This window comes from Bos taurus, chromosome 3 (genome assembly GCF_002263795.3).
Source record: "Bos taurus isolate L1 Dominette 01449 registration number 42190680 breed Hereford chromosome 3, ARS-UCD2.0, whole genome shotgun sequence".
Taxonomy (NCBI): domain Eukaryota; kingdom Metazoa; phylum Chordata; class Mammalia; order Artiodactyla; family Bovidae; genus Bos; species Bos taurus.
Window position 1 is genome coordinate 31,888,633 of NC_037330.1, and position 26,190 is coordinate 31,914,822.

Consider the following 26,190-nt stretch of genomic DNA (forward strand, 5'->3'; position numbering starts at 1 on the left):
GGCAGAGTCCATAGCTGAGACTTTTTAACATTACAGTATGCAACCCTCCAAATCACTAATCTCGTAACAGTAGGATTCCTGCTGCCCTTCAGTGTTTCTTCCTCGTACTCAGTCCATGTGGGGCTGAATTACAGGAAGAGGGGCTGAGCGCTGCCCTGCCCTCACCAGGGCTGGTGGTGGACACCCCGTCTATGCCAGTGTCAGAGGGAGTTGTCCCTTTGTTGGATCTGAGAACTATGGCTCTGCTGGGCGGGACAACAGGAGATGCTGGGGTCACTGTGACTCTGGGCAGCTGCCTATTAATCACTGGTTTTGTGTGTGTGTGGCTGGGCTGTCTCAGCGCTGTCCCACGGTTGTACCTGGGGAATCTCATATAAAGGGGCTCCAGCCCTAGGCCTGCAGCTGTCAGACCACAGAGATGGGGAAGCTGCTGCTGTGTGTTGGTGAGTGTGGTGGGTCCCAGCCCCTCAGTGTCTCTTAGATCAGGAGGTGCTGGGCTTCATAAGCTTGTTGTCTCACTGGTACCCAAGGAGCATCCTGGGACTTGGGGGCCTGGATTAGGTAGAGGTGGATAGGACACAGTGAAAGGAGAAGTGATCAGAACAGTGGGTCTCAACCTTTCTCACCTTTGACCAATTAATCAGAATCTCTGAGGGAGGAACCAGGATATCACTACTTTTAAATTAGCATCCAGGGTTGAGAACTTCCCTGATGGCCCAGACAGTAAAAAATCTGCCTGTAATGCAGGAGACTTGAAGTCAATCCCTGAATGAGAAAGATCCCCTGAAGAAGGGAATGGCTACCCACTCGAGTATTCTTACCTGAAGAATTCCATGGGCAGAGGACCTGGTGGGCTACAGTCCATGGGGTCACAAAGATTTGGACACGACTGAGTGACTAACACTTTCAGGGTTGAGAACCACAGGTCTGAACCTTGCTGGGACTTTCAGTGTCATGGTTGTCCCTATGCAAAGCCTGTGTGTCTACACGTAGAGTATATTGGAGTGGAAAGGAGCTTAGATAGATCTGGCTTCACCCACTCAGTGTAGAGAAGAGGGAGGGGTGTGTGTATCTGCATTTGTGGGAGCTGGAGGGTGAGCTGGGGTGTGTCACTCTGGGTGTACCCGTGAATCTGCGTGTGTTTCTTCCTTTGTCTCCTGCAGGGCTGCTCCTTGTGCTGAAACACCATGATGGTGAGGAAACTGGTCCTCTCCAGAGCCAGGGAGAGTGTCCACTGAGAACTGCTCCAAGTCCAGTGTCCTCTGTGCCCACCCTGGCTCTGCGTTGGGGATCATTGACCCAGTGCAGCTCAGCAGCAAATTCTCAGTCACTGTTGGGTCTTCTCTGCCAGGATCCATACTCTTGGATCCATTCTGACCAGGGTTTCATGAGGCGTTCTTTCCCCGGGGGATGCCAACAGTGGGGGATGGACCTCCCCACAGTGTAGCTTTGGGGGGATGTGTTTGGTGGGGGTTACAGTGGACTGGCCTCTAGAGAAGTGTCCATGCCGCTGTGGATGCTGAGCTCCATCCCCACTTGGTTTCTACCAATAATGCCTGCTGTCCCCTGCCAGGTGCTGCCCACAAGCTGGTGTGTTATTTCACCAACTGGGCATTCAGTCGGCCCGGCCCTGCCTCAATCCTGCCTCGGGATCTGGACCCGTTTCTCTGCACCCACCTGGTATTTGCCTTTGCCTCGATGAGCAACAATCAGATTGTTCCTAAGGATCCCCAGGATGAGAAAATCCTCTACCCAGAGTTCAACAAGCTCAAGGAGAGGTGTGTTCACTGTGTCTGTGGGGCTGTATTTTACAGGTAAAGAGGAGTAAGTCTTTTCTTCTGTTAGTCGTCACCTTTCCTCTGATCCTTGGGTCCCTCCTTCTGTCAAGGGCTCTCTGTAGTGTCCCTGCTCTGGGAGTTCCCCGTTGATCAGCACTTTGAGCTCGTCCTGCCTCCCTGCCCTTGTGGCTGCTGTGCCCCTGCCTAGGATATGCTCCTCTCTCTTCTCTGCCTTGCACCCCAACTCACCCTTCAAGCCCGGTGCTCAGGATTCCATTTTCAAATGCTTTGGAGAGAGCTGCATCTCACAAAAGCTTCACAAGTGCTAGTGTTTCATTATCATTTGTCACCTGCAAATGAACCCCAAGGGAAGGGCTGGTGTCTATGGTCTTTGTAGACATAGTGGCTGGGTCAGCGCCCAGCAGAGAGCTGGTGCTCAGTGTTCTCTCCCCAGGAGTCTGTCGCTGTGTGCTTGGTTGTAGAAGGGCAGAGAAAATCCATGTCACTAGAGCACAGCCTCTGGAGAGGAGAGCAGGGAGCTTGTCCGTCTGTTCACTGCTGTGTTTCAAGCACCTAAAGCAGTTGGAAAGTGAAAGTGAAGTCGCTCAGTTGTGTCTGACTCTTTGCGACCCCATGGACTGAGGCCTGTCAGGTTCCTCTGTCCATGGGATTTTCCCAGCAAGAATACTGGAATGGGTTGCCATTTCCTTCATCAGGGGATCTTCCCGACCCAGGAATCGAACCTGGGTCTCCCACACTGCAGGCAGACTGTTTACCATTTGAGCTACCAGAGAGGCCCAAAGCAGTCAGAGGCCCGTATTAATTGTTCAGTAAACGTTTGTTGACCAAGAAAGTGAGTGAAGAGAAAATTTAGGCTGCTTTTTCTTTTCCTTTTTCTGGGAATGTCATGGGAGTGGGGCGTTTGGGGGGCTTAGACAGCCTGGGATCCTGGGTGTGATGATGTATATGTGGACTGGTTGCTGTCTCTTTTATCCTTCTTCCCTATCTTGGGCTCCACTCCTTTCTCCCTTAGGTTACTCCACCTGCTGCCCCCTTTCCCTCCCCCTCCTCCCATCCCCACTACTTCCCACTGTTCCCCAAATGACTGAATGAGAACCCACTCACCGATGCTGTCCCCCCTCACAGGAACAGAGGGCTGAAAACGCTGCTGTCCATCGGGGGGTGGAACTTTGGCACCGTGAGGTGAGTCTGTGCTATTAGGTCTTCTCTCTGGGGTTGGGGTATGGTGATGGGGGTGGGGAGCAGGCCAGCTTTACTCATTATCTCATGCTTGATAGGGGAAAGGATTAAAGTGGCTGTTTGCATTCCAAATTTGTAGGAAAAAAACCACAGGTGAGAGCTTAGGGAACTTACCATATTTCACCCAGGTGTCCCTGTGAGATGACCAGCTGGGGTGATGATCAGGTAATGGAACCAGGCATGCCTAAGTCTGAATCTGGTTAATCATTGCATGTAGGACTAGCTCCAAATTACTTAAAGTTCGGTTTTACTATACTAAAGATTTTCCAATAGGGTCTTCATTATGGAAGAGAAAATACTACAAAAAATAGAAAACAGTCAAACAGCAAGTGAATAGAAGAGCAGAGACTCTTGAACCCCTGGTCAGAGCCTGGCCCTCTGCCACCTTATGGGCCCATTAGCTCAGAGATCTTTATGGAAATACTTGCCCTTGGCTTATTTTCCCTCCTCTTTATCTATTTAGGCAGAGGGTCAGTGCTTGGGCAGGAGTAACCAGGTTTTCAAAGGCAGAGCTGTTCTGAACCACTGTCTCCACCCCGGGCTGAGTGTTGTTTCCATCTGGCAGGGGCAGGGGTGGTTTGCAAATCCTCCCTGGAGCGTGAAGTCCAGGACTTGGTAGGGCTTTAAGAGGGTTTGAGAGTTTCAAAGCTCTGCCTTCCTTTCCGCAGTCACATATGAACCAAAGAGGAGAGTGGTTGGGGGGAGCACGGTTATGCAGAAAGCACTCCTGGCCTCGGCCCTGGTCCCCCTGCAGGTTCACCACGATGCTGTCCACGTTTTCCAACCGGGAAAGGTTCGTCAGTTCAGTGATCGCCCTCCTGAGGACACATGGCTTTGATGGTCTGGACCTCTTCTTCTTGTACCCTGGACTCAGAGGCAGCCCTGCGCGTGACCGCTGGACCTTTGTCTTCTTACTTGAAGTAAGGTTGGCTTGGCAGATCCTGAATCCAGAAGTGATTCTGTTTTGACCATGTCTGGGCCCCGGGCACAGGAGGAGCCTAAGACCAGGGGTGGACAGGAAAGTGGTGTGGACAGAGGCTGCTGAGCAGGGGCCCTGTGGAGGTCTTTCCCTCCATCACCACTGGTCTGGCCCCAGCCCTCCAGCCTGAGTGACACTTTCTCCATGCATCTACTGGACTCCCTCAGGCAGGCTGTCTGAACTCTGCTCCTGGGCCTGCAGCCAGCCCTCTGCTCAGCGACTTACCACCCTGGCTCACGTCCCCCTTTCTTGGGAACCTGTGGGCAGGGCCTGTGTCTGACTCTTCTGGCTCCAGGGGCTCTGTTATTGCGGAAGATTGTTTCCTGGATGACTCTTGCTTTCCCCAACTCGACTCTGCTTTGTCCATTTCTCTCATCTGCCTCTCTCTTCCCAGGAGCTCCTGCAGGCCTTCAAGAATGAGGCCCAGCTCACCATGCGTCCAAGGCTGCTGCTGTCTGCTGCCGTCTCTGGGGACCCCCATGTCGTCCAGAAAGCGTATGAAGCACGCCTTCTGGGCAGGTGAGTGGGTCCTCTTTTGTTGAGGGGAGGGCATTGGAGGGAAGGAGGCATCTTGGGCTCAGAACCCAGAGGTGCCCAGCACTGTCCTGGAGCTTCGATTTCCTGCCTTGCTGTGAGAACACCTGTGGGAGGTGGGCCTAGCAGGAGGGTAGGTGGGAACAAGGATTATTCCCTGAAGCCCAGGCTTTCCTGAGGAGATCAGAGGGAAGTGATGGAGCATCAGGCCACACCACAGCATCCTCTTGGGTAGAGATCTGCATTACCCATAGCTGGGCCTCAAGGAGTGAATCCAGGGGCCTGGCCTCTGTTTTCCTGGAGTCCCCTGTGGATGTACACCAAGTGCCAGATGGCTGGCATCAGAGACATTTGTGAATTACCAACTACTGCCTCTGAAACAAAAACAGGAATGCCAAGTCAGGGCCTGTTTTCAGAGCAGAGATCTTTATGCCAAAATCACAAAATCAGTCAAGGAACTCTCATGCGTGCTAAGTCGCTTCAGTCGTGTCCATCTTGTTGCAACCCTATGGACTATATAGCCTTTCAGGCTCCTCTGTCCATAGGATTCTCCAGACAATAATACTGGAGTGGGTTGCCATACTCTCCTCCAGGGGATCTTCCTGACCCAGGGATCGAACCCATGTCTTTTATGTCTCCTGCACTGGCAGGCAGTTTCTTTACCACTGACACCACTTGGGAAGCCCCAAGAAAGCACATAACTTTCTGGAAATGCCAGTTCTATACTAATTTTCTCAAAGCTCAAGAATCAGGTATTTACAGATAAGAAATCTGAGTTAGATGCAGAACACAAGAGGTGAAGCGGGGTGTTTCTGAATGTGATTTTATTTAGGGAGCATGGTTTCAATGGAGAGCAGTTAGGCAGGAAAGGTGGACCCCAGTGGAGTGAATTGCCTCGTGTTGGTCGTAGAGCCATGTGGGATTGAGGGAGTTCATCTTCACCAAGCTGGGTCACCTTAGACAAATTAGGTAACTGTCTGAGTTTTAACTTCTTTATTTTATGTGTTTATTTGTGGCTGCACTGGGTCTTTGTTGCTGTGTGCAGGTTTTTCTCTAGTTGTGGTGACTGGGGCTACACCTTAATTTCAGTGCACAGGCTTCTCATTGTAGTGGGTGTCTCTTGTTGCAAAACACGGGCCCTAGGTGCTTGGACTTCAGTAGTTGTGGCGCATGGGCTTGTGGCACGTGGAATCTTCCCAGACCAGGGATTGAATCCATGTCTCCTGCATTGGCAGGAAGATTCTTAACCACTTGACCACCAGGGAAGTCCTTCAATTTCTTCATTTTAAAATAGAGACAATTGTGGTACTTAGGGCATTGGCTAAATTAAAATTAAATTAGATGATCCATGCTAACCTCCACACTGTGCCCTGATAAAGCTCAACTGCACCTCGCCATCTGGAAAGCTTTCTGGAAGAGGTGGGTTCCAGTGGCTCCTGGAATGGTAGAAAGATGGATGCACTTTTATGCTGTCTGATTACACGTGTTATTTACACAGACCTCTGCTGCACTTGTATCAGCCAGGACACCTTTGTTTCCTGGTCTGACCCCTTGCATACTGTCCGGAGGGCATAGGTCCTGACACACTGCTGTCCCTCACTGGCTGTGTGTTCTAGGGCAGCCTCTCACATGCAGGGCACAGCTTGGGCAGTCCCCGTGGGCAGAGACGGCAGTGGTGTTGGGTGGCCGACATTCAGCTAGTTAGCTAGTTGGTGCTCTGAAAGTCTAGCTAGCATGATCTTCATACCTCCTCTTGCCCCTTACAGACTCCTGGATTTCATCAGTGTCTTGTCTTATGACTTACATGGAAGCTGGGAAAAGGTCACAGGACACAATAGCCCTCTGTTCTCTCTGCCTGGAGACCCCAAATCTTCGGTAAGAAAAGGAAAGCTGTCAGGCAGCCCAGACATGCACCCCTGAGCCAGGCCAGTGGCTCTTGGTAACAAGGAGGGGTTGTGTTCTTCCTCCCTGCAGGCATATGCCATGAATTACTGGCGACAGCTTGGGGTCCCCCCTGAGAAGCTCCTCATGGGGCTCCCCACCTATGGACGTACTTTTCACCTCCTCAAAGCCTCACAGAATGAGCTGAGGGCACAAGCTGTGGGACCAGCATCTCCAGGGAAGTACACCAAGCAAGCTGGCTTCTTGGCTTATTATGAGGTGACGGGAACGGGAACCTCTGCCTGTGAGTTAGGGCTCCCCCACCCGAGCCCAGGGCCAAATCAGGGACAAGGGACCAAGGCAAGACTGAGGGTTAGACATAGGACAAGGAGGTGGTTTGCTGTGGTAAGGGACATCCAGTCTCTGGGATGCTCCCTTTTCTTTTGGGAAAGTTATTTGAGTCCTTTGTAAGAGGTGAGGGACTGGGTGAAGTCTGAATGGAGGGGGACAGATATTTCACTCCTTAGAAGATTCTTAAATAATATTTAAGTCAATCCTGAATTACTATATGGCCTAAATAAACATAATTAATATTTGCAAGATATATATATTTTTTTTCCCCCAAAAGTTCAAATATTTTCAAAAGTAAAAGAATAGTATAACATCCTCTCATTCCCCGATTTCCAAATGTCCTTCACCCAGCTTCAGTCATTAACCACTCTTGGCCAGTCTTGTTTTTTCTCAATATTGTTTCTTCTCCCTGATTCCTTCCTTCTCACTAGTAGATTATTCTGAAATGATTCAAAGACATCCCCCATGACAGATTCTTTCTCCTCTACCTCAGTTCCACCCCCTAATCTCAACAAAGCTTGCTCTAGTGGAGGAAAGAGCCATGGACCCAGGGCAATGTGAAACACGAGGGAAGATAGTAAGAGGCATGGATTGCATGGCCGTAGGATCTAGATTAGGTGAATTCTGTGCAGAGCCGTGATGGACAATCGGAATGCTGATGGGTGGGAAGGACCTTCTAGGCAGAGGACAGCAGACGCCAGAGGGCGAGCTGTATCTTGGCTTGTGGTGGTAGTGGAGATGCTGGTGTCTCTCCAGTTTCTGCTCTGTCCTGGCTCCTGAAGATGTTTCCCTGCTAATCCAGTGAAGCATAGTTATGAGTGATGAGGGAGTGTTCTTGAAGGACATTATGTGAAAGAGATTTTGATAAACTTTTAATGACCACCCCCACCCCCAAAGGAAAAACTTTCACACCTTAACTTTGACAGCCCAAGTTGAACATGTCTACAGCTTTGTAGCATATGGTCTCCAGCTCAGGGCTGGGTACCCAAACCACACTCAATGCTTTCTTGATTATAATAACCTAGTTTTCCCTGCATTCTAAGCCTTTACAGTTATTATAGATTCTAAAGTTAGTTCGATAACTGCCTAGATGGGGCAGTTTATGTTGGTTTTAGTGAACAGAGGAGATACTTATTCATAAAAAGTCTTTGAGAAAGGAACAGGTTTGGTCAAAGGACAGTTTGTTCCTGTAGTAGTTTGGTATCGATTTTACCTAACCCTGGTTTGTTTTCTTAAGGCTACCCCCCACTCCTTAGTGTTCTTTTTGTGTATATCACAGATGTGATGGAAGGAATGTGCAGTAGTAGGGATTTTTTGGAATAGACAGGAGGTCCTTTGTGAGTGGCTTCCACACCCCCTGTTTGGTCTGCCTTCCTGTCACCCCCTGGTGAGGGATTCCTGGGTTCTTTTTCCTTGCTGTTGCTTCGCTCCATGGCACTTCACAGAACTACCCTGGTGATCTTCCTGGCAGATTTGCTGCTTTGTCCGGAGAGCGAAGAAGCGCTGGATTAATGATCAGTATGTCCCATATGCCTTCAAGGGGAAGGAGTGGGTTGGCTATGATGATGCCATCAGCTTCGGTTACAAGGTGAGACCTTGGTCCTTTCTTGCTCCAGCACAGTTTTCCTCTGGCTTCCGTGAGGCCCTTGTCTGTAGTGTGTGTGTGTGTGTGTGTGTGTGTGTGTGTGTGTGTGTGTATGGGTGTGTGTGTACTGCATGGAGAATGAAGGTGAGAATGACTATCTTAGATGAGTTTTAGGCATACCAGATCTAACTGGAGCTTCCTAATCAAACCTGCCCCAATCATCTTATTTTAAAAATGAGAATTTATGGAGATACTTGAATGCTGATGAAGGTGTTTGGCCTTCATCCTGTATGCATTTTCAAGCAAAATCAGGTTTCTGAGCCAGGTATATGATTTGTGAGTTTGAAATCTTTAGACTTTAGTAATTGTGACCACCACTGCACCCTGTATCAACAGTGGTCTATGATGTTGAACCTGGCAAGTTTTTTTTTTTTTTTAAATAGTGAATTAAAACAGAAAAGACATGTTCCAGTGTTTCCCTAACCTGCCTCTGCTTGGAATCACCTAGATTAGATGTAGATTTAATAGATGTAGAAATTCTTAGTTCCAACCCTGAATATTCATCAGGTCCTAGAAATAACCTGGAAACTGTTTGCAGTGTATCCCCTTGTGATCCTACTGTAATCTGTGTGGCACTGCAGGTGTGCACGTGTGAGATGATAAGGGTCTGGACTAGGGAGTTTGGGAGGAGAGGCCATTGATGAGTGAGCAGTTGTCAGAAGTCTGTCACTGCCTGGATGTCGGGGCTTATAAGTAGAGGGATGTCACAGTGTCTCCTCTCATAAGTGATGTGGAAGTGACTGGTGTTGGTTGTTCTTTGGGGAACATTTGCGGTAGAAAGCAGAGATAATATGGCAGTTATCATGAAGAGACACTATGACTTCCTCTAATCCTGGGTGAGACCTGCTGTGGGGAGAGAGGTAGAGAGCATGACTTTCAGCTTCTAGGATCTAACTCTGTGGGTTTGGAAACAGAAGACACAAAAAAGGTCAGTGACTCTGGAATTATCCAGTTGGGTGGAATTAAATATATGATCCATAGGACACAGGAGAGGGTGGTGGACCCCATTGCTGGGGAAAGCCAGAAGCCAGCAGTGCAGGGTGGCCTTGCTTTGAGGGGCGGTTACAGAGCCTTACCAAGCTAGAGGTGGGTGTGAGCCCAGTGTGAGCATAATTAAGAGCTCTCATCACAGAATCTCAGCTGAAAGAAACGTAGCAGGTAATCACTGGGAGGCAGTAATCCCTGGATCTCTCAGTGTTCCAGCACTGTCCAGGCATTCTGAGTAAAGCAAACAGACCAGCTGTAATTAAACAGAAAGTTTCCCCTCCCCTCTCCCCCAGAGTCCTCTCCTTACCTGCATGGATTGTAAAATCTCCTTCCCGGAGAGGCCTTATTTATTGTCCAGAGCCAAGCTCTCGGTCTCTCTAGAGGGGAAAAGGGCAAGATGTGCCTGCTTCCTGTGTCAGCTTGAGAGCCATAACTGGGATTCTTCTCCTGTGGGGCAGACTCTGCTGCACGTGCAGGTGAATGTCTGGTTGCCTTCACATCACTCTTTGGATAATTGGGGAATGGAGAGCAAACTCCAGGTGCTAATCTGACTTTTTACTGTGAGTAGAAATGGTCACTTTTTTGATCAGGAGATCTGGGGTGTGTGTGTGTATGTACATATAAAACAGGTTAATTTAGCCTATGCGTGCATGCTAAGTTGCTTCAGTCATGTCTGATTCTTTGTGAACCTATGAACTGTAGCCTGCCAGACTCCTCTATCCATGGGATTCTCCAGGTGAGAATACTGGAATGGGTTGCCATTTCCTCCTCCAGGGGATCTTCCCGACCCAGGGATCAAACCCAAGTCTCTTACGTCTCCTGCATTGGCAGGAGGGGTCTTTACCACTAGTGGCACTTTGGAAGCCCAGTTTAGCTTAGAAGTAGGATAAAATCTCAGAATCCTCACAGTTTCAACTTAATAATTAAGCTTTGCTGTCTTTACATTTGGGGAAATTAAACCTCAGAAAGGAGCCAACCAATTTGACCAAGGATTACCAAGTCATGCAGATGTTTGCATATGAGTCTGCCTTTTCCGCTAGCACAGAGAGTGCTGGCAAAGTAATAATAAAACCTGGTTTGGGGTCTAAACTCTGCCTTTTAGTTATATCTGTGATTTAAAAACTCCTGGACAAAAGACTGTGTTACTTATCTGTGAAAAGAATATGATATTATCTGTTCTATTCCTCCTTTATAGCATCATTTTGGCATGAGGTATGTTGAGGTGATTTTTTAAAAATATAAAGCAATATCTACTGTTTATGATGATAATGGTAATTAGCAGTTTGGGAAGTCAGACAGTACTTAACATTTATGAACATTTACTATGTGCAAAGTATTGCTCCAAATATTTAACATGTGGGAATTAAAAAATTTTTTTTCAAGTTGTGGGAAAATATACATAACATAAAATTCACCATTTTACTTACTTTTTGTTACAGTTCAATAGCATTAAGTACATTGACGCTGTTGTGTAACTATCACACTTATCCCTCTCCAGAACTTTCTTGTCTTCCCAAATAGAAACTCCACACACATTGAATAGCTCCTCACTCTTCCCTCACACACCTCCTCTTAATCTCCACTTTACCTTCCGTCTGTATGAATCTGACTACTCTAAGAGCCTCTATGAGTGGAATCTTAGTATTTGTTCTTTTGTAACTGGCTTATTTCACTTAGCATGATGTCTTCCACTTCCATCCATGTTGTAACATGTGCATGTAGGAATTCTTTGGATCCTAAAAATGTTGGAAGTATTATTATACATTTTTTTTTTTTTACACAGGAGGCAACTAAGACACATAAAGTTTATGTAACTTTTTTTCAAGATGCCATAGCTAATAAGCAATAGAGGCTAGATTCAAAGACAGGCTATGTGGCTAACCATCCTGCTATACTGCCTTCTGAGAGTCCATCTGATTTTGCCATTGTACTCAGTCTGGAGGATGGTTAGAACAGCAGGTTGACTGACCACTCCTTTTTTTCAGGCATTTTTCATAAAGAGAGAGCATTTTGGGGGGGCCATGGTGTGGACATTGGACCTGGATGACTTCAGGGGCTATTTCTGCGGCACTGGCCCTTTCCCCCTTGTCCATACGTTGAATAATCTCCTGGTGAATGATGGTGAGTAGCTATGACTTGGAAGCTGGGGTTGGCAGTTGCACAAGCAGCCGCTGAATGGGTCCCTTCTATAAGATATAAAGGCTTTGTTGTGGCAGAACGACAGTGAAGGAAGAGAATAAGCTTTGATGGCCAGGCCAGTCTGCTTTCTAATCTTGGTTTGGATGCATGCTCCATTTGATCTCTCTGAGCTTTGTTTTCCCATCTACAAAATGGGAATAATCCTTATACTCATGTCAGTATTATACAAACTAAATGAGATGTGAAATGAAAGCATGCTGGCTCACGGTGAACACTCAATACATATCAGTTTGTTTCTGTATTTCTTTTCCTTGCTTTCATGCAACAAACACCAGAAAAAGAAATTAAGTTTCTTTTTGATATTTCTTTGATAGTAGAGACTTCCCTGGCAGTTCGGAGATGGAACCTAACATGCTAGAGCTGCAGCATCCTTGGAGACAGTCTATAACCCTCATTTTGTGGCTCAGAAAGATAATACAGCTAGTCAGAAGTAGAAATGAGACTCCAACTTAATTCTTTACAACATGCTTTCTAGGGCAACCTCCTTGCCCTCAGCCTGGACTTTGTGCTTCCCAAAAAGGGGACACAAAAGGATTCTTCCTGTGGATTCCACAGGTTAGGAATAGGCTTCGGGGTAAGGTCTTGCTCAAGGTGCAAAGGTCAAAGCAAGGGCTTAAGCTTAGAGAACTGGCAGACTTCTGCTTGGGGTCCCTCAACAGAAATGTGGCAAACCCCACTGAGTGTCCATGGGTGCCTGGGATCATGTTTATATATTGAAGTAGGGGAGCCAGGCTTCTGTGTGCGGAGACTTTATCTGTATCCACAAGTGAATGTGTTCGTAAATCCTCCTATTCTGGCTTGGGAGCTGGTACTTGATCCCTGGAGCAGCTCTAGTTCTGCCAGTGACAGGATGGAAAGGAAGAGGTAGGAGTCTCACACTTTTCTGTTGATTTCTTCTAGAGTTCAGCTCAACTCCTTCACCAAAATTTTGGTTCTCAACTGCTGTGAATTCTTCAAGAATTGGCCCTGAAATGCCAACTATGACCAGGGATTTGACCACTGGTTTGGGCATTTTGCCCCCAGGAGGAGAGGCTGTGGCCACTGAGACTCATAGAAAGTCTGAAACTATGACTATAACCCCCAAAGGTGAGATTGCAACCCCTACAAGGACCCCTCTATCCTTTGGAAGGCACACTGCTGCTCCAGAAGGAAAGACTGAGAGCCCTGGAGAGAAGCCCCTCACCACTGTGGGCCATCTGGCGGTGAGCCCTGGAGGGATAGCTGTGGGTCCCGTGCACCTTCAGACTGGACAGAAGGTCACGCCCCCAGGAAGGAAGGCTGGAGTCCCTGAGAAGGTGACCACCCCCTCCGGAAAGATGACAGTCACCCCTGATGGGAGGGCTGAGACTCTGGAGAGGAGACTTTGACCTCTGAGGGGGACCCTGACCCCCTGGTGGGTTACTTTGGTCTTGAGACAGAAGCTGAAAAGTGGATGCTGCTCTCTGGCCCCAGGATACACTCCTCCTGCTTTTGACAACCCCTTTGTTCCCACTGATGGACTTATTTTTTGGACGACTTGATAACTCTTCCAATGAGTCCTCTCTGTAAACAAACTTGGAAAACTCTGCTGTGAATAAAGGATCCCAAGTCTGTTCTTGGCAGAAGCTGGGGGAAGCCCTTATCTTTTCTTCTTGGTTCCCTGACAGAAGCTGCCTGTGCCCAGCCATTCATGCATCATTCTGGGGGCAAACAGGCCCCAGGTCATAATGAGTTAATCTCTTCTCTCTTGAATAAACTGAAAGCATAAGAAGCCAACTGAGTTCTCTGAAGTTCTTTTCTTGAACTGACCCATGGTTGTGAATTGTCAGTTTCTTTCTTTCAAGGTCATTTTCCCCTCCTGTAATTTTTGGAAGGAGGGAATTTGTGTTTGTCCCACCCTGATATTTTCCAGTGTTGATTATGTGCTTCAGTCTCTGCAGTGAACACTGCTGACTTCACTGATGATCAGAGCCAAAATCTCCTCTAGAGTTTTCCCTATTGCTGAAGGGTGCTGAGAAAAGGAGGAGGGAGTTGTATCTTTCCGTTATATTCCCTACTTTGGAAGTCTTAGTTATCTCTGATAAAACACCTTCACCTATTCTCTGCATAAGAAGTAGTGGAGGGGGGACTTCCCTTGTGGTCCAGTGGTTAAGGGTCTGCCTTCCAGTGCAGGAGACATAGGTTTGATCCCTGGTTGGGAAACTAAGATCCCACATGCAAGGCCAAAGAAAAGAAAAGAGGTGGTGGAGGGAAAGACGCAATCAGTATATTTTAAGTTGCCTGCATACTCCTCCTGGGTCTCCCCACAAACCCCAGTTCCTGTACTCCACACTGTTATCCACCTATGGAGTATTTTTCTGGAAATGATTGACCCTCATAAGTCAGTATAGACACAGGATCAATTTCTTGCCCTCCCCTTCTGGGAAACAATGATGCTAGTGAGTGTCAGATCTGCCATCGGTGTTATCTTTTATTTTGGAAGTGCACCAGTGCACCTCCTAGACTTTAAAGGTCTCATGAAAATATGTCCACACATGTATGGACACATGGCCCTAGGACCACATTGCCACAGCATATATCACAAATCAGTTAAGCTGTGAAACAAACCAACTGCAAAACTTAGTATCTTACAAAGCAGCTATTATATTTATTTAGCTCATAATTCTAGAGGTTAGTAATTTAGGCTGTGTTTAGATGTGTGTGTGTTTTTTTTTTTTTAAGAATTCATTTTTTAAAAAAATTGAAGAGCTGGGTGGTTTGTATGTTCTGAACTTGTCTTAGCTGGTCCTGGTTGGAATGGCTCAGGCATCTACAGTTAGCTAGTGGGTTGGGGTGGGCTAGGCTGGTTTATCATGGCCTCAGCTAGGCTGACTGAGGTCTCTTTTTACGAGACCTCCCATTCTTCATCTGGCTAGTTTATAAGATTGTGGTCTCATTGTTACTAGAAAGCAACAGAGAAAGCTCCAACAGGCAATTAATTTTTAACTCTCTTCATGAAGCGTATTTACTATTGTTCCATTGGCCAAAGCAAGTCAAATGCCCAAGCCCAGAGGTAGAATGGTAGGAAATTATCCAAGTGGATACATGGAGGCATAAATAAATTGGAGGATATTACTGCAATAACAAATTCAATATTACTTTGTTTAAGAAAAGCTAAAACATACAAAATTAGGTGTTTGTGTTTGTGTGTATGTGTGTGCGTGCATGCATGCGTGTGCTTTGATAGGGCAGTTGGATGAAAGGGTTCCATGTTTGCAGTAAGGTCTGATGGAATAGAGATGGATTACATTCCATTCTGGACACTGAATTGTCAGAGTTTTTCTCCTACTTGTTGTATAAACCCTACCCTCATCTCCTTAAAGGTTAGGGATTATATATTTAATTGGAGATTCTTACAGTAGAAAAGAGAGAGGTGAAGATTTTCCCACTAGCTCCTATATGTACAACAAATATTTCTGATGAGTCTTTGTGATTTTTTTCTGTCCCCTTTTCTACATGTGCCTTATTCAACGAAAATGTGCCTGGAAGTTTATACTTATCTATGTGTTTAAAAGAATTCTAACTTATAAGCTTCCTGGTACTTATCTTTTAGCTATAAATTGGTTGGGACTTCCAGCTTCATCATCTGTCTCACAACACAGATCAGTGGACAGTCAAGGCTTACCTGTACTGGTTACCGGTAAAAGGGCAGAGGAGAGTTCAGGCTTGAAGTTACATGTTCTATTGTGGATTTATTCTGAAAGTGAACTCACTCTGACATGAAACCTGAGAAATACTGGTTTTATCTGAGGTAACTATTAGGATTTTTATACTTATGAAATACATAATAGTAAGGACAGGTATTGGGGGTAAATAGCTGTCTTTGCCATACATTGGCCCTTTGGGCCATTCACATATCTGTGCAAACGCTTCTTTTATGTTTAGAAACCACATATTATCTTCCTGGAAAATGTCTCCAAAGTCCTTACTGTTACTACATCCACCTCAAAGGGTTTTGGGGTGGTACACAGTCCTTGGGGAATTGCATGGCAGGGATAGAAATTTATGAAAGAATCAAAATTTAAAGTAAGATGCTAATAATTATCAGACTGAGAAGTCAGAGCCTGAGGAAATAATGTTCATTTTCTGTTTTACTCCACTGTACCTGCCTTGGGGTGGTCAGTAGAGTTGGATCTCTCTCTCTCTCTTACACACACAGACATACACACACACACACTCACACACACTCAGTCTCTGCTTGCTTTTATTTGCTTTAATTTTGCAAATAGCCTTCTTCATCTGATCAACTCAATTGCTGATGCAATTCTCAAAACAATATCTTCCCAGTGTAAAGAATACTTCTTTCATATGGTAACTCCACGTCAATCTCAAGAAACACCCTGGTGGCCTCATGAGGGTCAGGTGCCAATCCTGGTATCAGACACTGTTTCTGGGAAATGAGGCTCCAAAACTAGGTCTAAGTAATGTGCCCACACTGAAACCAGAAGTGGGGGAGGGAACACACAGTGTGCCTCTCTAGAAGGAAATGGAAGTAAGAGAAGTGTGAATTCCTAAGAAAGGCTTCCGGAGCTGACAAAATCTAATATAACTCATGGTATTATCATGCAGGCTTGTTGAACTACCGTGTGCAAAGCACCTGGTATTTTGCACTCTCTGACTTAACAGCTGGAGGTATGGATTTATTTTTTGACATTTCTTGAGGATAGAGGCTAAGTTAACAGTGAGAAGGAATACTTAGAATGTTGGAGCTGAACTTAGACCCCCATCTCTAAAGTCTTTTATTTAAAAAAATATTTATTTGGCCATGTCGGGTCTCAGTTACGGCAGGCGGAATCTTTAGCTGTGGCATGTGAACTTGGTTGTGGGGTGTGGGATCCAGTTCTCTGACCAAGGATTTAACCTGGGCCCCCTGCATCAGGAGCAGGAAATCTTAGCCACTGGACTACCAGGGAAGTAGCCCTGTCTCTAGCGTCGATGGAGCATGCTGTCCTCCAGAGTACCGTGCTGCCCCATGCCTTCCCTGGATCTGGCTCAGTGCCTAGCACAGCATGGACCATGAGAAGAGCTTTCTTTGGGATGCAGCAAGCAGCAATTCAAATTCAGTAAGTTTGGCTCCTGAGTTTAGAGCAGGTCTTCAAGTTGGGGAATTTTACTCCAAAAATTAGCTGGGAGTTTATTGGAAATGTCTGCAGGTGACATACTCATGTCCCTAGTCTTAACTACCATCAATTGGGGACCTCCTTTGTGGGAATAAGGGACTATTTTCTGTTGATTTTTTTGATGCTCACCCTTAATTTTTCACTGCAGTATAGCTTCGACCTACTTCTAATTTTTTCATTAATGTCTTTAGAAAGAAAACTATAATCTCTGGAGAGTGAAGATTGTGACTTTGGAGAAGGGATTGTATTGATCTCTGCATGTAGGATGATACAATACATCAAAAGAGGGCAGAATAACAGTGAGTTCTAAAGTTATAGCCTTTCCAGACCTTACTTCCCCCTGCCCAGTATCCGTGGTTTGTAAGTACTTCATTGACTTAAATACTTATAATTGCACCCTACTAATTGTACATGATTATGAATTAACAACTGAAGAGTTATGTTGTACACGAAGTCCTAGAGTCAGTCTTGAAATGTCCACTCTGAATGGGCTAAATTTCATGATTTCATGATCGTACAGTCAGTTCATTGCTGGCAAAATAAAAGCCTCACCCTTGCATCTTCCTCACACATCTCAGTTTGCAAGCCCTCAAAAATGACACCATATAATAACCAAAGGACTCAGTGGTAACAAATACTTAGATAAGCAATACATCAAAGCCTCCAATGCCTAATTGCAAGCTTTCCCCTAATGATTCCCTAAAGGTCAGGGAGCCCTAGAACCCAACACCTCCCTCTAATTCCTTGTCTTCTTTGCACTTTTCCAGATGGGTGCTGTCACTCAGACTGGATAAACCTGAGCTAAGAAATGGAGGAATTTTTCAGTTCTTGAATGATGCTTCATAAGAATTATAGCACCTGCTGAATAATCCCCACCTGACTCCTCAAACTCTTCCTACTTATTGTGACAAGAACAACTGGCCATGCCCATGGTCTTTTTAGACACTGTGATCAGTTCCCACAGGGATGTGGCTCATCATACAAACTTAACTTAAGTCTGAAAGATCTGCAGTTGTCAAGGAGCAATGTTAGTGCTTGTCTCCTAGCAGACCCATTGCCATGAAGAGAAGGTGATGTGCAACTTTTGCCTAACATGGAACAGAAGCCTGTGTAACGTTCCCCTCTGTGGTGGAAAATTCTGAGTGATTTTTCTGAGTGGAAGCCACTGTGCTATGGGCAGTAGGTGGTATGTCAGGAATCAAGTCCCTACAAAACTTTAACGCTAGTGAGAGACAAGTCAATCATTCAAATGATTATCTGAGAGAACTCAAGAGATCACACTGTGCTTTGCAGACATTGTTTTACTTGTGTGAGAAAGCAGACAGCTTAGGTACTAATATCATTCAGCAAAGATTTTTGAAGTGCAGTAATAGAGCCTGGACAGGGAGGCCTGGCGTGCTGCGATTCATGGGGTCGCAAAGAGTCGGACATGACTGAGCGACCGAACTGACTGAACTGAATAGAGCCTGGAGTGTGTGGGTTGACAAGAAGCCAGAGACATAGATGTGTCGTGGGAGAAGTCTTAGGAACTGCTGGCAAGCAGATAGTTGGTCTGTCTAACGTGGGTAGGAAGGGGGCAGCGTGCAGGCTAACAGGGGCATGACTAATAACCAGATACCAGTTGTATCTACCTAGGAAAGTGACCTGTGGATGCTATGTACTTTGCTCACTTTCTAATTTGAATTTTGAAGTCACATAAAAGCCTCCTTTCAAGATTTCTAAAAATTTTTCTTAGTTAGAAATATTGCCACTAGGTGGCAGCAGCATCAGTTCAGTTCAGTCGCTCAGTCGTGTCCGACTCTTTGTGACCCCATGAATTGCAGCATGCCAGGCCTCCCCGTCCATCACCAACTCCCGGAGTTCACCTCACGTCCATCGAGTCAGTGATGCCATCCAGCCATCTCATCCTCCGTCGTCCCCTTCTCCTCCTGCCCTCAATCCCTCCCAGCATCAGAGTCTTTTCCAATGAGGCAACTCTTCACATGAGGTGGTCAAAGTACTGGAGTTTCAGCTTTAGCATCATTCCTTCCAAAGAACACCCAGGACTGATCTCCTTTAGAATGGACTGGTTGGATCTCCTTGCAGTCCATGATTGCATTTTATCTTTTTTTAAATGGAGGCAAGAAGAAAACTAGGAGACTATGAGAAAAGAATTAGATGATTAAATCAAATATAAATATCTTTGTTATTATCATTCAAGTTGATGCTTACATGCACACTGAAGCAAAGAGACTGCACACAGAGGCCCTATGAAAGGAAGTCATGGTTAGACAAAAGTTGAGTTCAGACAAACCAGACTTGAAATCCTCAGTTCAGTTCAGTCGCTCAGTCATGTCTGACTCTTTGCGACCCCATGGACTGCAGCACGCCAGGCTTCCCTGTCCATCACTAACTCCCAGAGCCTACTCAAACTCATGTCCAGCACGTCAGTGATGCCATCCAATCATTTCATCCTTTGTCGTCCCCTTCTCCTCCTGCCTTCAATCTTTTCCAGCATCAGGGTCTTTTCCAATGAGTTGGTTCTTTGCATCAGGTGGCCAAAGTATTGGAGTTTCAGCTTCAGCATCAGTCTTCCAATGAATATTCAGGACTGATTTCCTTTAGGATTGACTGGTTGGATCTCCTTGCAGTCCAAGGGACTCTCAAGAGTTCTCCAGCACCACAGTTCAAAAGCATCAATTCTTTGGTGCTCAGCTTTCTTTATAGTCCAACTCTCACATCCATACATGACTACTGGAAAAACCATAGCTTTGACTAGACGGACCTTTGTTGGTTGAAATCCTAGCTTTGCCTTTTATTGACTATATGATCGTGGGGAAACTAAATTAACCTCATAAATTTGTTACAATGGTTAGAGGAAATATGTGCTTGGTATAAAGTTAATGTTCAGTGAGAGTTATTACTATAAGTATAACTTCTATAGCTCTTGAGTTTTTCTTTAAGAATTTATTTCTATAAAGAAACATTAAATCATACAAGTGAAATTGGAAACTTCTTTGGGTTTATGCATAGGTAAAGAGCTTTAGGGTGGAAGCATGACAAAGTTCCAGCAACTTCCCTCTGCCAACTGCAACTTCACTAGAGAATCATTTTAGTAACTGGCCTCTTTCACTAAAAGGCTACAATCTAAAAAACTATAGGGACTTTATAGGGACTTCCTTGGTGGTCTGGTGTTTAAGAATCTGCCTCTTAATGTAGGGGACGAGGGTTTCATCCTTGTTTGGGGAACTAAGATCCCACATGCTTCAGAGCAACTAAACCCATATGCTACAACTACTGAACCCACATGCCACAACTAGAGAGAAGCCTGCTCGCTGCAACAAAAATCCTGCATGTTACAACTAAGACCTGACATAGCCAAATAGATAAATTAAGAAGAAAATAAATAAAAATACATTTAAAAAATAAAAACAAAAAAGTATGCATAAGTGACATATAGAAGGTATTACATGTATTATACTCTAGATTAATAAAACTTTAATGTCCTCTTCCCATGTGCAGAATAAAGTCAGTACTGCTTCATGTGGCATAAAGGCATTTTAAAAAAAAATGATATTTCAAACTCAGAAACAAGGTATGTGAAGACAAAAAAAATGTTTGTAGCAAAAATGCATGGTGAATAATATATATATTTACATTTTCCAGTTATAATACACTTGATATATTATTGTTTGGTCAAGTCAGGTCAAGAAGCAACAGTTAGAACTGGACATGGAAAAACAGACTGGTTCCAAATCAGGAAAGGAGTATGTCAAGACTGTATATTGTCACCCTGCTTATTTAACTTATATGCAGAATACATCATGCAAAATTCCAGGCTGGATGAAGCACAAGCTGGAATCGAGATTTCCGGGAAAAATATCAATAACCTCAGATATGCAGATGACACCACCCTTATAGCAGAAAGCGAAGAAGAATTAAAGAGCTTCATGATGAAAGTGAAAGAGGAGAGTGAAAAAGTTGGCTTAAAGCTCAACATTTAGAAAACTAAGATTATGGCATCTAGTCCCATCACTTCATGGTAAATAGATGGGGAAACAATGGAAACAGTGAGAGACTTTATTTTTTTGGGCTCCAAAATCACTACAGATGGTGACAACAGCCATGAAATTAAAAGACACTTGCTCCTTGGAAGAAAAGCTATGACCAACCTAGACAGCATATTAAAAAGCAGAGACATTACTTTGCCAACAAAGTCCCATCTAGTCAAAGCTATGGTTTTTCCAGCAGTCATGTATGGATGTGAGAGTTGGACTATAAAGAAAGATGAGCGCCAAAGAATTAATGCTTTTGAACTGTGGTGTTGGAGAAGACTCTTGAGAGTCCCTTGGACTGCAAAGAGATCCAACCAGTCAATCCTATAGGAAATCAGTCCTGAATATTCATTGGAAGTACTGATGTTGAAGCTGAAACTCCAATACTTTGGCCACCTGATGCGAAGAACCAACTCATTGGAAAAGACCATGATGCTGGGAAAGACTGAAGGTGTAAGAAGGGGACGACAGAGGATGAGATGGTTGGATGGCTTCACTGACATGCTGAACATGAGTTTGAGTAGGCTCTGGGAGTTGGTGATGGACAGGGAAGCCTGGCGTGCTGTGGTCCACGGTGTCACAAAGAGTTGGACATGACTGAGTGACTGAACTGAACTGAACTGAGTCAATTCATTAAATTTTCACATACTTTTAAAAAAGTAAATAACTTTGGACTAGAAATCAACTATAATTTAAAATAACAATAGAAAAGATAGATGAAACTAAAAACTGATTCTTTGAAAAGATAGGGAAAATGGTTAAACCTTTAGCTTGGTTCATCAAGAAAAGAATGGAGAAGGTCCCAAACCAATAGAAACAGAAATGAAAAAGATGTTACAACCAACACCACAGAAATACAAAGGCTCATAAAAGGCGACCATGAACAATTATATGCCAATAAATGGACAACCTGGAAGAAATGGACAAATTTTTAGAAAGGTGCAATCTCCCAAGACTGAACTGGAAATAAACAGAAACTATGAATAAATCAATTAACAGTAATGAAATTGAATCCATAAGAAAAAACACCCAACAAAAAAAGCCCAGGACTTTTTGGCTTCATAGGTGACTCTACCAAATATTTAGAGAAGAGTTAATGCCTATCCTGTTCAAACTATTTCAAAAAATTGAGAGCAAAGAATGCTTCCAAACTCATTCTATGAGGCTAGTGTTACACTGATACCAAAGCCAGACAAAGATACTATAAAAAAAGAAAATTACAGGTCAATATCACTGATGAACACAAACACAAAAATTCTTAACAAAGTACTAGTAAACCAAATCCAGTAATACTTTAAAAGGATCAGATACCATGATCAAGAAGGATTTATCCCAAGGATATAAGAATTTTTCATTATCTGCAAACCAATCAATGTGATACATCATATTAACAAATTGAAGAATAAAAAATCATATGATCATCTCAAAAGATATAGAAAAAGCTTTTGACAAAATTCAACATATATTTTTTGATAAAGACTCTCCAGAGAGTAGGCATAGAGGGATGACCTCAATGTAATAAAGGCCATCTATGAAAAACCCATAGCTAATATCATATTCAATAGTGAAAACTGAAAGCATTTCCTTTAAGATCAGGAACAGGATAAGAATGCCCTCTCTCACCAGTTTTATTCAACATACTTTTGGAAGCCCTCTAGGCACAGCAGTCAGAGAAGAAAAAGAAAAGTAATCCAAAGTGGAAAAGCAGAAGTAAAACTGTCACTGTTTGCAGATGGCTTGATACTGCACATAGAAAATCCTTAACATGCTACCAGAAAACTGCTAGAGCTCATCAATGAACTTGGTTAAGTTGCAGATACAAAATTAACACCCAAAAATATGTTGCATTTCTATACATTAACAATGAAAGATCAGAAAGAAAAATTAAGCAAGAAATCTTATTTACCATTTCAATAAAAAGAATAAAACACCTAGGAATAAATCTACCTAAGGAGACTAAAGACATGTACTCTGAAAAATAGAAGACGCTGATGAAGAAATCGAAGATTACACAGAGAGAAAGATATACCATATTCTTGGATTGGAAGAATCAGTATTGTTAAAATGACCATAACACCCAAGGCTGTTAGGGGAAGCATACTGATTGAAACTGCCCACCCTGGCCAGGCACCATAGTAACCATTTGCATGAGTTGTTTTATGACAGGTGATCCTGATAAGGAATAGGAAACTAATAAGCCACCACCAACCGGAAGAGTTTGGGAAAGGTCAAAAGGAGACACCGCCTGTCCATCCACTTCCCAAAATCCCTCTCGTTAGCATCCATCTTGGCTGAGCAATGCGTGCGCCACCAGGAAAGACTCTGAATTACAGTGATTGGCCAAAGACCACCCGGAAACTAATTCCATCACCATAAAACCCGAGACTGTGAGCCATGTGGCGGAGCAGTTCTCCTGGGTTCCTTTACCCTACTGTTCTCCACCCAGGTGCCCTTTCCCAATAAAATCTCTTGCTTTGTCAGCACACGTGTCTCCTCGGACAATTCATTTCCGAGTGCTAGACAAGAGCCCAGTTTTGGGCCCTGGAAGGGGGTCTGCCTTCCTGCAACAAGGCTATCTAAGGATTCAATGCATTCACTATGAAAATACCAATGGTGTTTTTCTCAAAACTAGAACAAATAATTTAAAAATTTGTATGGAAACACAAAAGACCCCAAATAGTCAAGTGATCTTGAGAAAAAAGAACAGAGCTGGAGGAATCGGACTCCCTGACTTCAGACTATCTACAAAGCTACAGTAATCAAAACAGGATGGTTCTGGCACAAAAATAGACACATAGATCTATGGAACAGGACAGAGCCCAGAAATAAACCCATTCACCTACAGTCAGTTAACCTATGACAAAGGAGGCAAGACTATGCAGTGGAGAAAAGACAATTTCTTTAATATATGGTGCTGGGGAAAACTGGATAGCTTCATGTAAAAGAATGAAATTAGAACTTTTCTAATACCATATATAAAAATAAACTAAAAATGGATCGAAGACTTAAATGTAAGACTGGATACTATACTATACTGAATACTAGAAGAAAACATAGAAAAACAGAACACTCTTTGATACAAATCATAGAAATAGTTTCTGGATCTGTCTCCTAAATAAAGGAAATAAAAACAAAAATAAGCAAGTGGGAACTAGTTACACTTAAAAGCTTTTGCACAACAAAGTAAACCATTGACAAAACGGAAAGACAACCTACTGAATGGGAGAAAATATTTGCAAATGATGGACAGATAAGGGATTAATATCCAAACTATTTAAACAGCTCATACAACTCAACATAAAAAAAAATTTTTTTAAAATGGACAGAAGAACTAAATAGACATTTTTTCAAAGAGTAAATGCAGATAGCCAACAGGCACAGGAAAAGATGCTCGACATTGCTAATCATCAGGGAAATGCAAACCAAGACCTCAATGAAATATTACCGAACATCTCTCAGAATGGCTACCATCAAAAAGAACCCAAATAACAAATGTAGGCAAGAAGATATGGAGAAAAGGGACCCGTTACACACTGTTGAGGAGAATGTAAATTTGCATAGCCACTCTGGAAAACAGAATGGAGATTTCTCAAAAAACTAAAATAGAACTACCATATGACCCATCAATTCCACTCCTGGGTATTTATCTGGAAAAAACCCCACTAATTTGAAAAGAATTATAAACATGTATCCCAATGTTCATAGCAGCATTTACAATTGCCTAGATATGAAAACAATCTAAATGTCCATCAACAGATTAATGGATAAAGAAGATGTGCTATATATATGTATGTATACACGCAACACATACAGAAACCCACACAGTGGAATACTACTCAGCCATAAAAAAGAATAAAATGTTGCCATCTATAGCAATATAGATGGGTGTGGAGGTAAGTAAGATATCACTTATATGTGGAATCTAAAAGAATAAAATATAATAATATAACAAAAGTGAAGCAGATTCACAGTTTTAGAGAACAAACCAGTGGTTACCAGTTGGGGGTGAGGGGCAATTTAGGGGTGGGAGAGTAGAGATACAAACTATTGGCTTGAGGATGTATTTGTATAACATGGGAAATACAGCCAGTATTTTGCAATAACTGTAAGTGGAAAGTAACCTTTAAAAATTGTATAAACAATTTAAAAATATTTTAAAAATTTAAAAAGTAAAGAATTATGGAGAGCAATCAATTAAATACTTTTAAACTACACTCAATATATGAAAAAGATATGAATTATAAAAATACTTTACAAAGGCTATAGGTTATACAATCATGCTGGTCTATAAAGAAAATTAACATAGTCGATCCAATTGTACATAAAAATATGTAGAATATGTAGAAAAAATACCCTTAGAATTCTGAAAATAAGTATTTTAGCTGTCCTCCAGATAGTCATTTATTAACAGCTGAGGCAATAACATAATGCTTTAAATGAATATGCATCAACACTCTTACAATCATGCTTATACTGGTATCAAGTACTGTAGTCTAGTAGTTCCGCTCATGGTACTCTGGTGTGGTGTAATCAGAGGCATACCATAAATAATTTGATAGGATAATAGTTAAAATACTGAAGGTACTACTTTAATATAATTATAGACTGGAGACTATTCCTATTTTACCTTTATAGTCCTTTTCATTTCAAAAATGGGTTCTTGAGTAGAAAATAATTTTCTGAGCTACAGTTAGCATGATGAGAATCGTGCAGATCCAGTGCAGGTCCTTTAGATGCGTCTTGGCTGGTGAGGAACCATATTAGGAATTGCCCTTCTTGGCTACATTCATTCATCCTAATGTTCTTTGAACTCCTCACACGATTTCACTCTTCTTTGCTATTGCTCAAGCTTTTCTTCTGCCTCCGATGGCGTTTCCACTTCCCTTACTTCTTCATCTAGCTTCCTGTAAGATTGTTACTCAATGTTACCTCTTCTGTGAAGCCTTTTAATCCTACCAAGATTTATCACTTCCTCTCTGCTTGTTTTATGAATACTGTTATTTTCATTCTCATTCATTCAACATCCATTTGAATGCCTGGAGTGATAACATTCAAGCCACATAGCTTCATGATTTGAATGTGTGTCAGTCATTCCAGCAGGAATGTGGATGTTTACATACAATGACAGTTTCTTAATTATCTTTGTACTCCCAGAGCTCAGTGAGAAGTGACAAGAGTAGGCATTTAGTAAATTCGTGAACTAAAAAGATAAAGAGCATGTTGTGTCATGGACTATTAGAATCTTATATGGAAGGCTATAGATGAGACTGATCAAGGGAAGAGGAAGGAAAAGGAGCAGAAAAAGTAGAGAGTAGGCTGTAAATCTCAAAAAAGCACGTCACTTGTAGCCAAAGAGCAAACTGTTCCATTGTTCCAACTGAAGTTGGCAGCAGCCATTTCCCAG

General features: G+C 43.5%; 1 protein-coding gene across 3 annotated transcripts; it reads left to right on the plus strand.

The window, feature by feature from the left end:
* Nucleotides 1–368: 368 nt before the first annotated feature.
* OVGP1 (oviductal glycoprotein 1) lies at nucleotides 369–13,369 on the plus strand. 3 transcript variants are annotated; one of them, XM_010803153.4, is made up of 11 exons: nucleotides 369–443; nucleotides 1,164–1,193; nucleotides 1,574–1,814; nucleotides 2,925–2,981; nucleotides 3,793–3,958; nucleotides 4,412–4,536; nucleotides 6,318–6,426; nucleotides 6,526–6,711; nucleotides 8,255–8,371; nucleotides 11,401–11,536; nucleotides 12,515–13,369. In XM_010803153.4, exons 1-11 carry the CDS (start codon nucleotides 419–421, stop codon nucleotides 12,979–12,981), a joined length of 1,659 nt encoding a protein of 552 aa, XP_010801455.2. In that variant the 5' UTR covers nucleotides 369–418; the 3' UTR covers nucleotides 12,982–13,369.
* The last annotated feature ends 12,821 nt before the right edge of the window (nucleotides 13,370–26,190 follow it).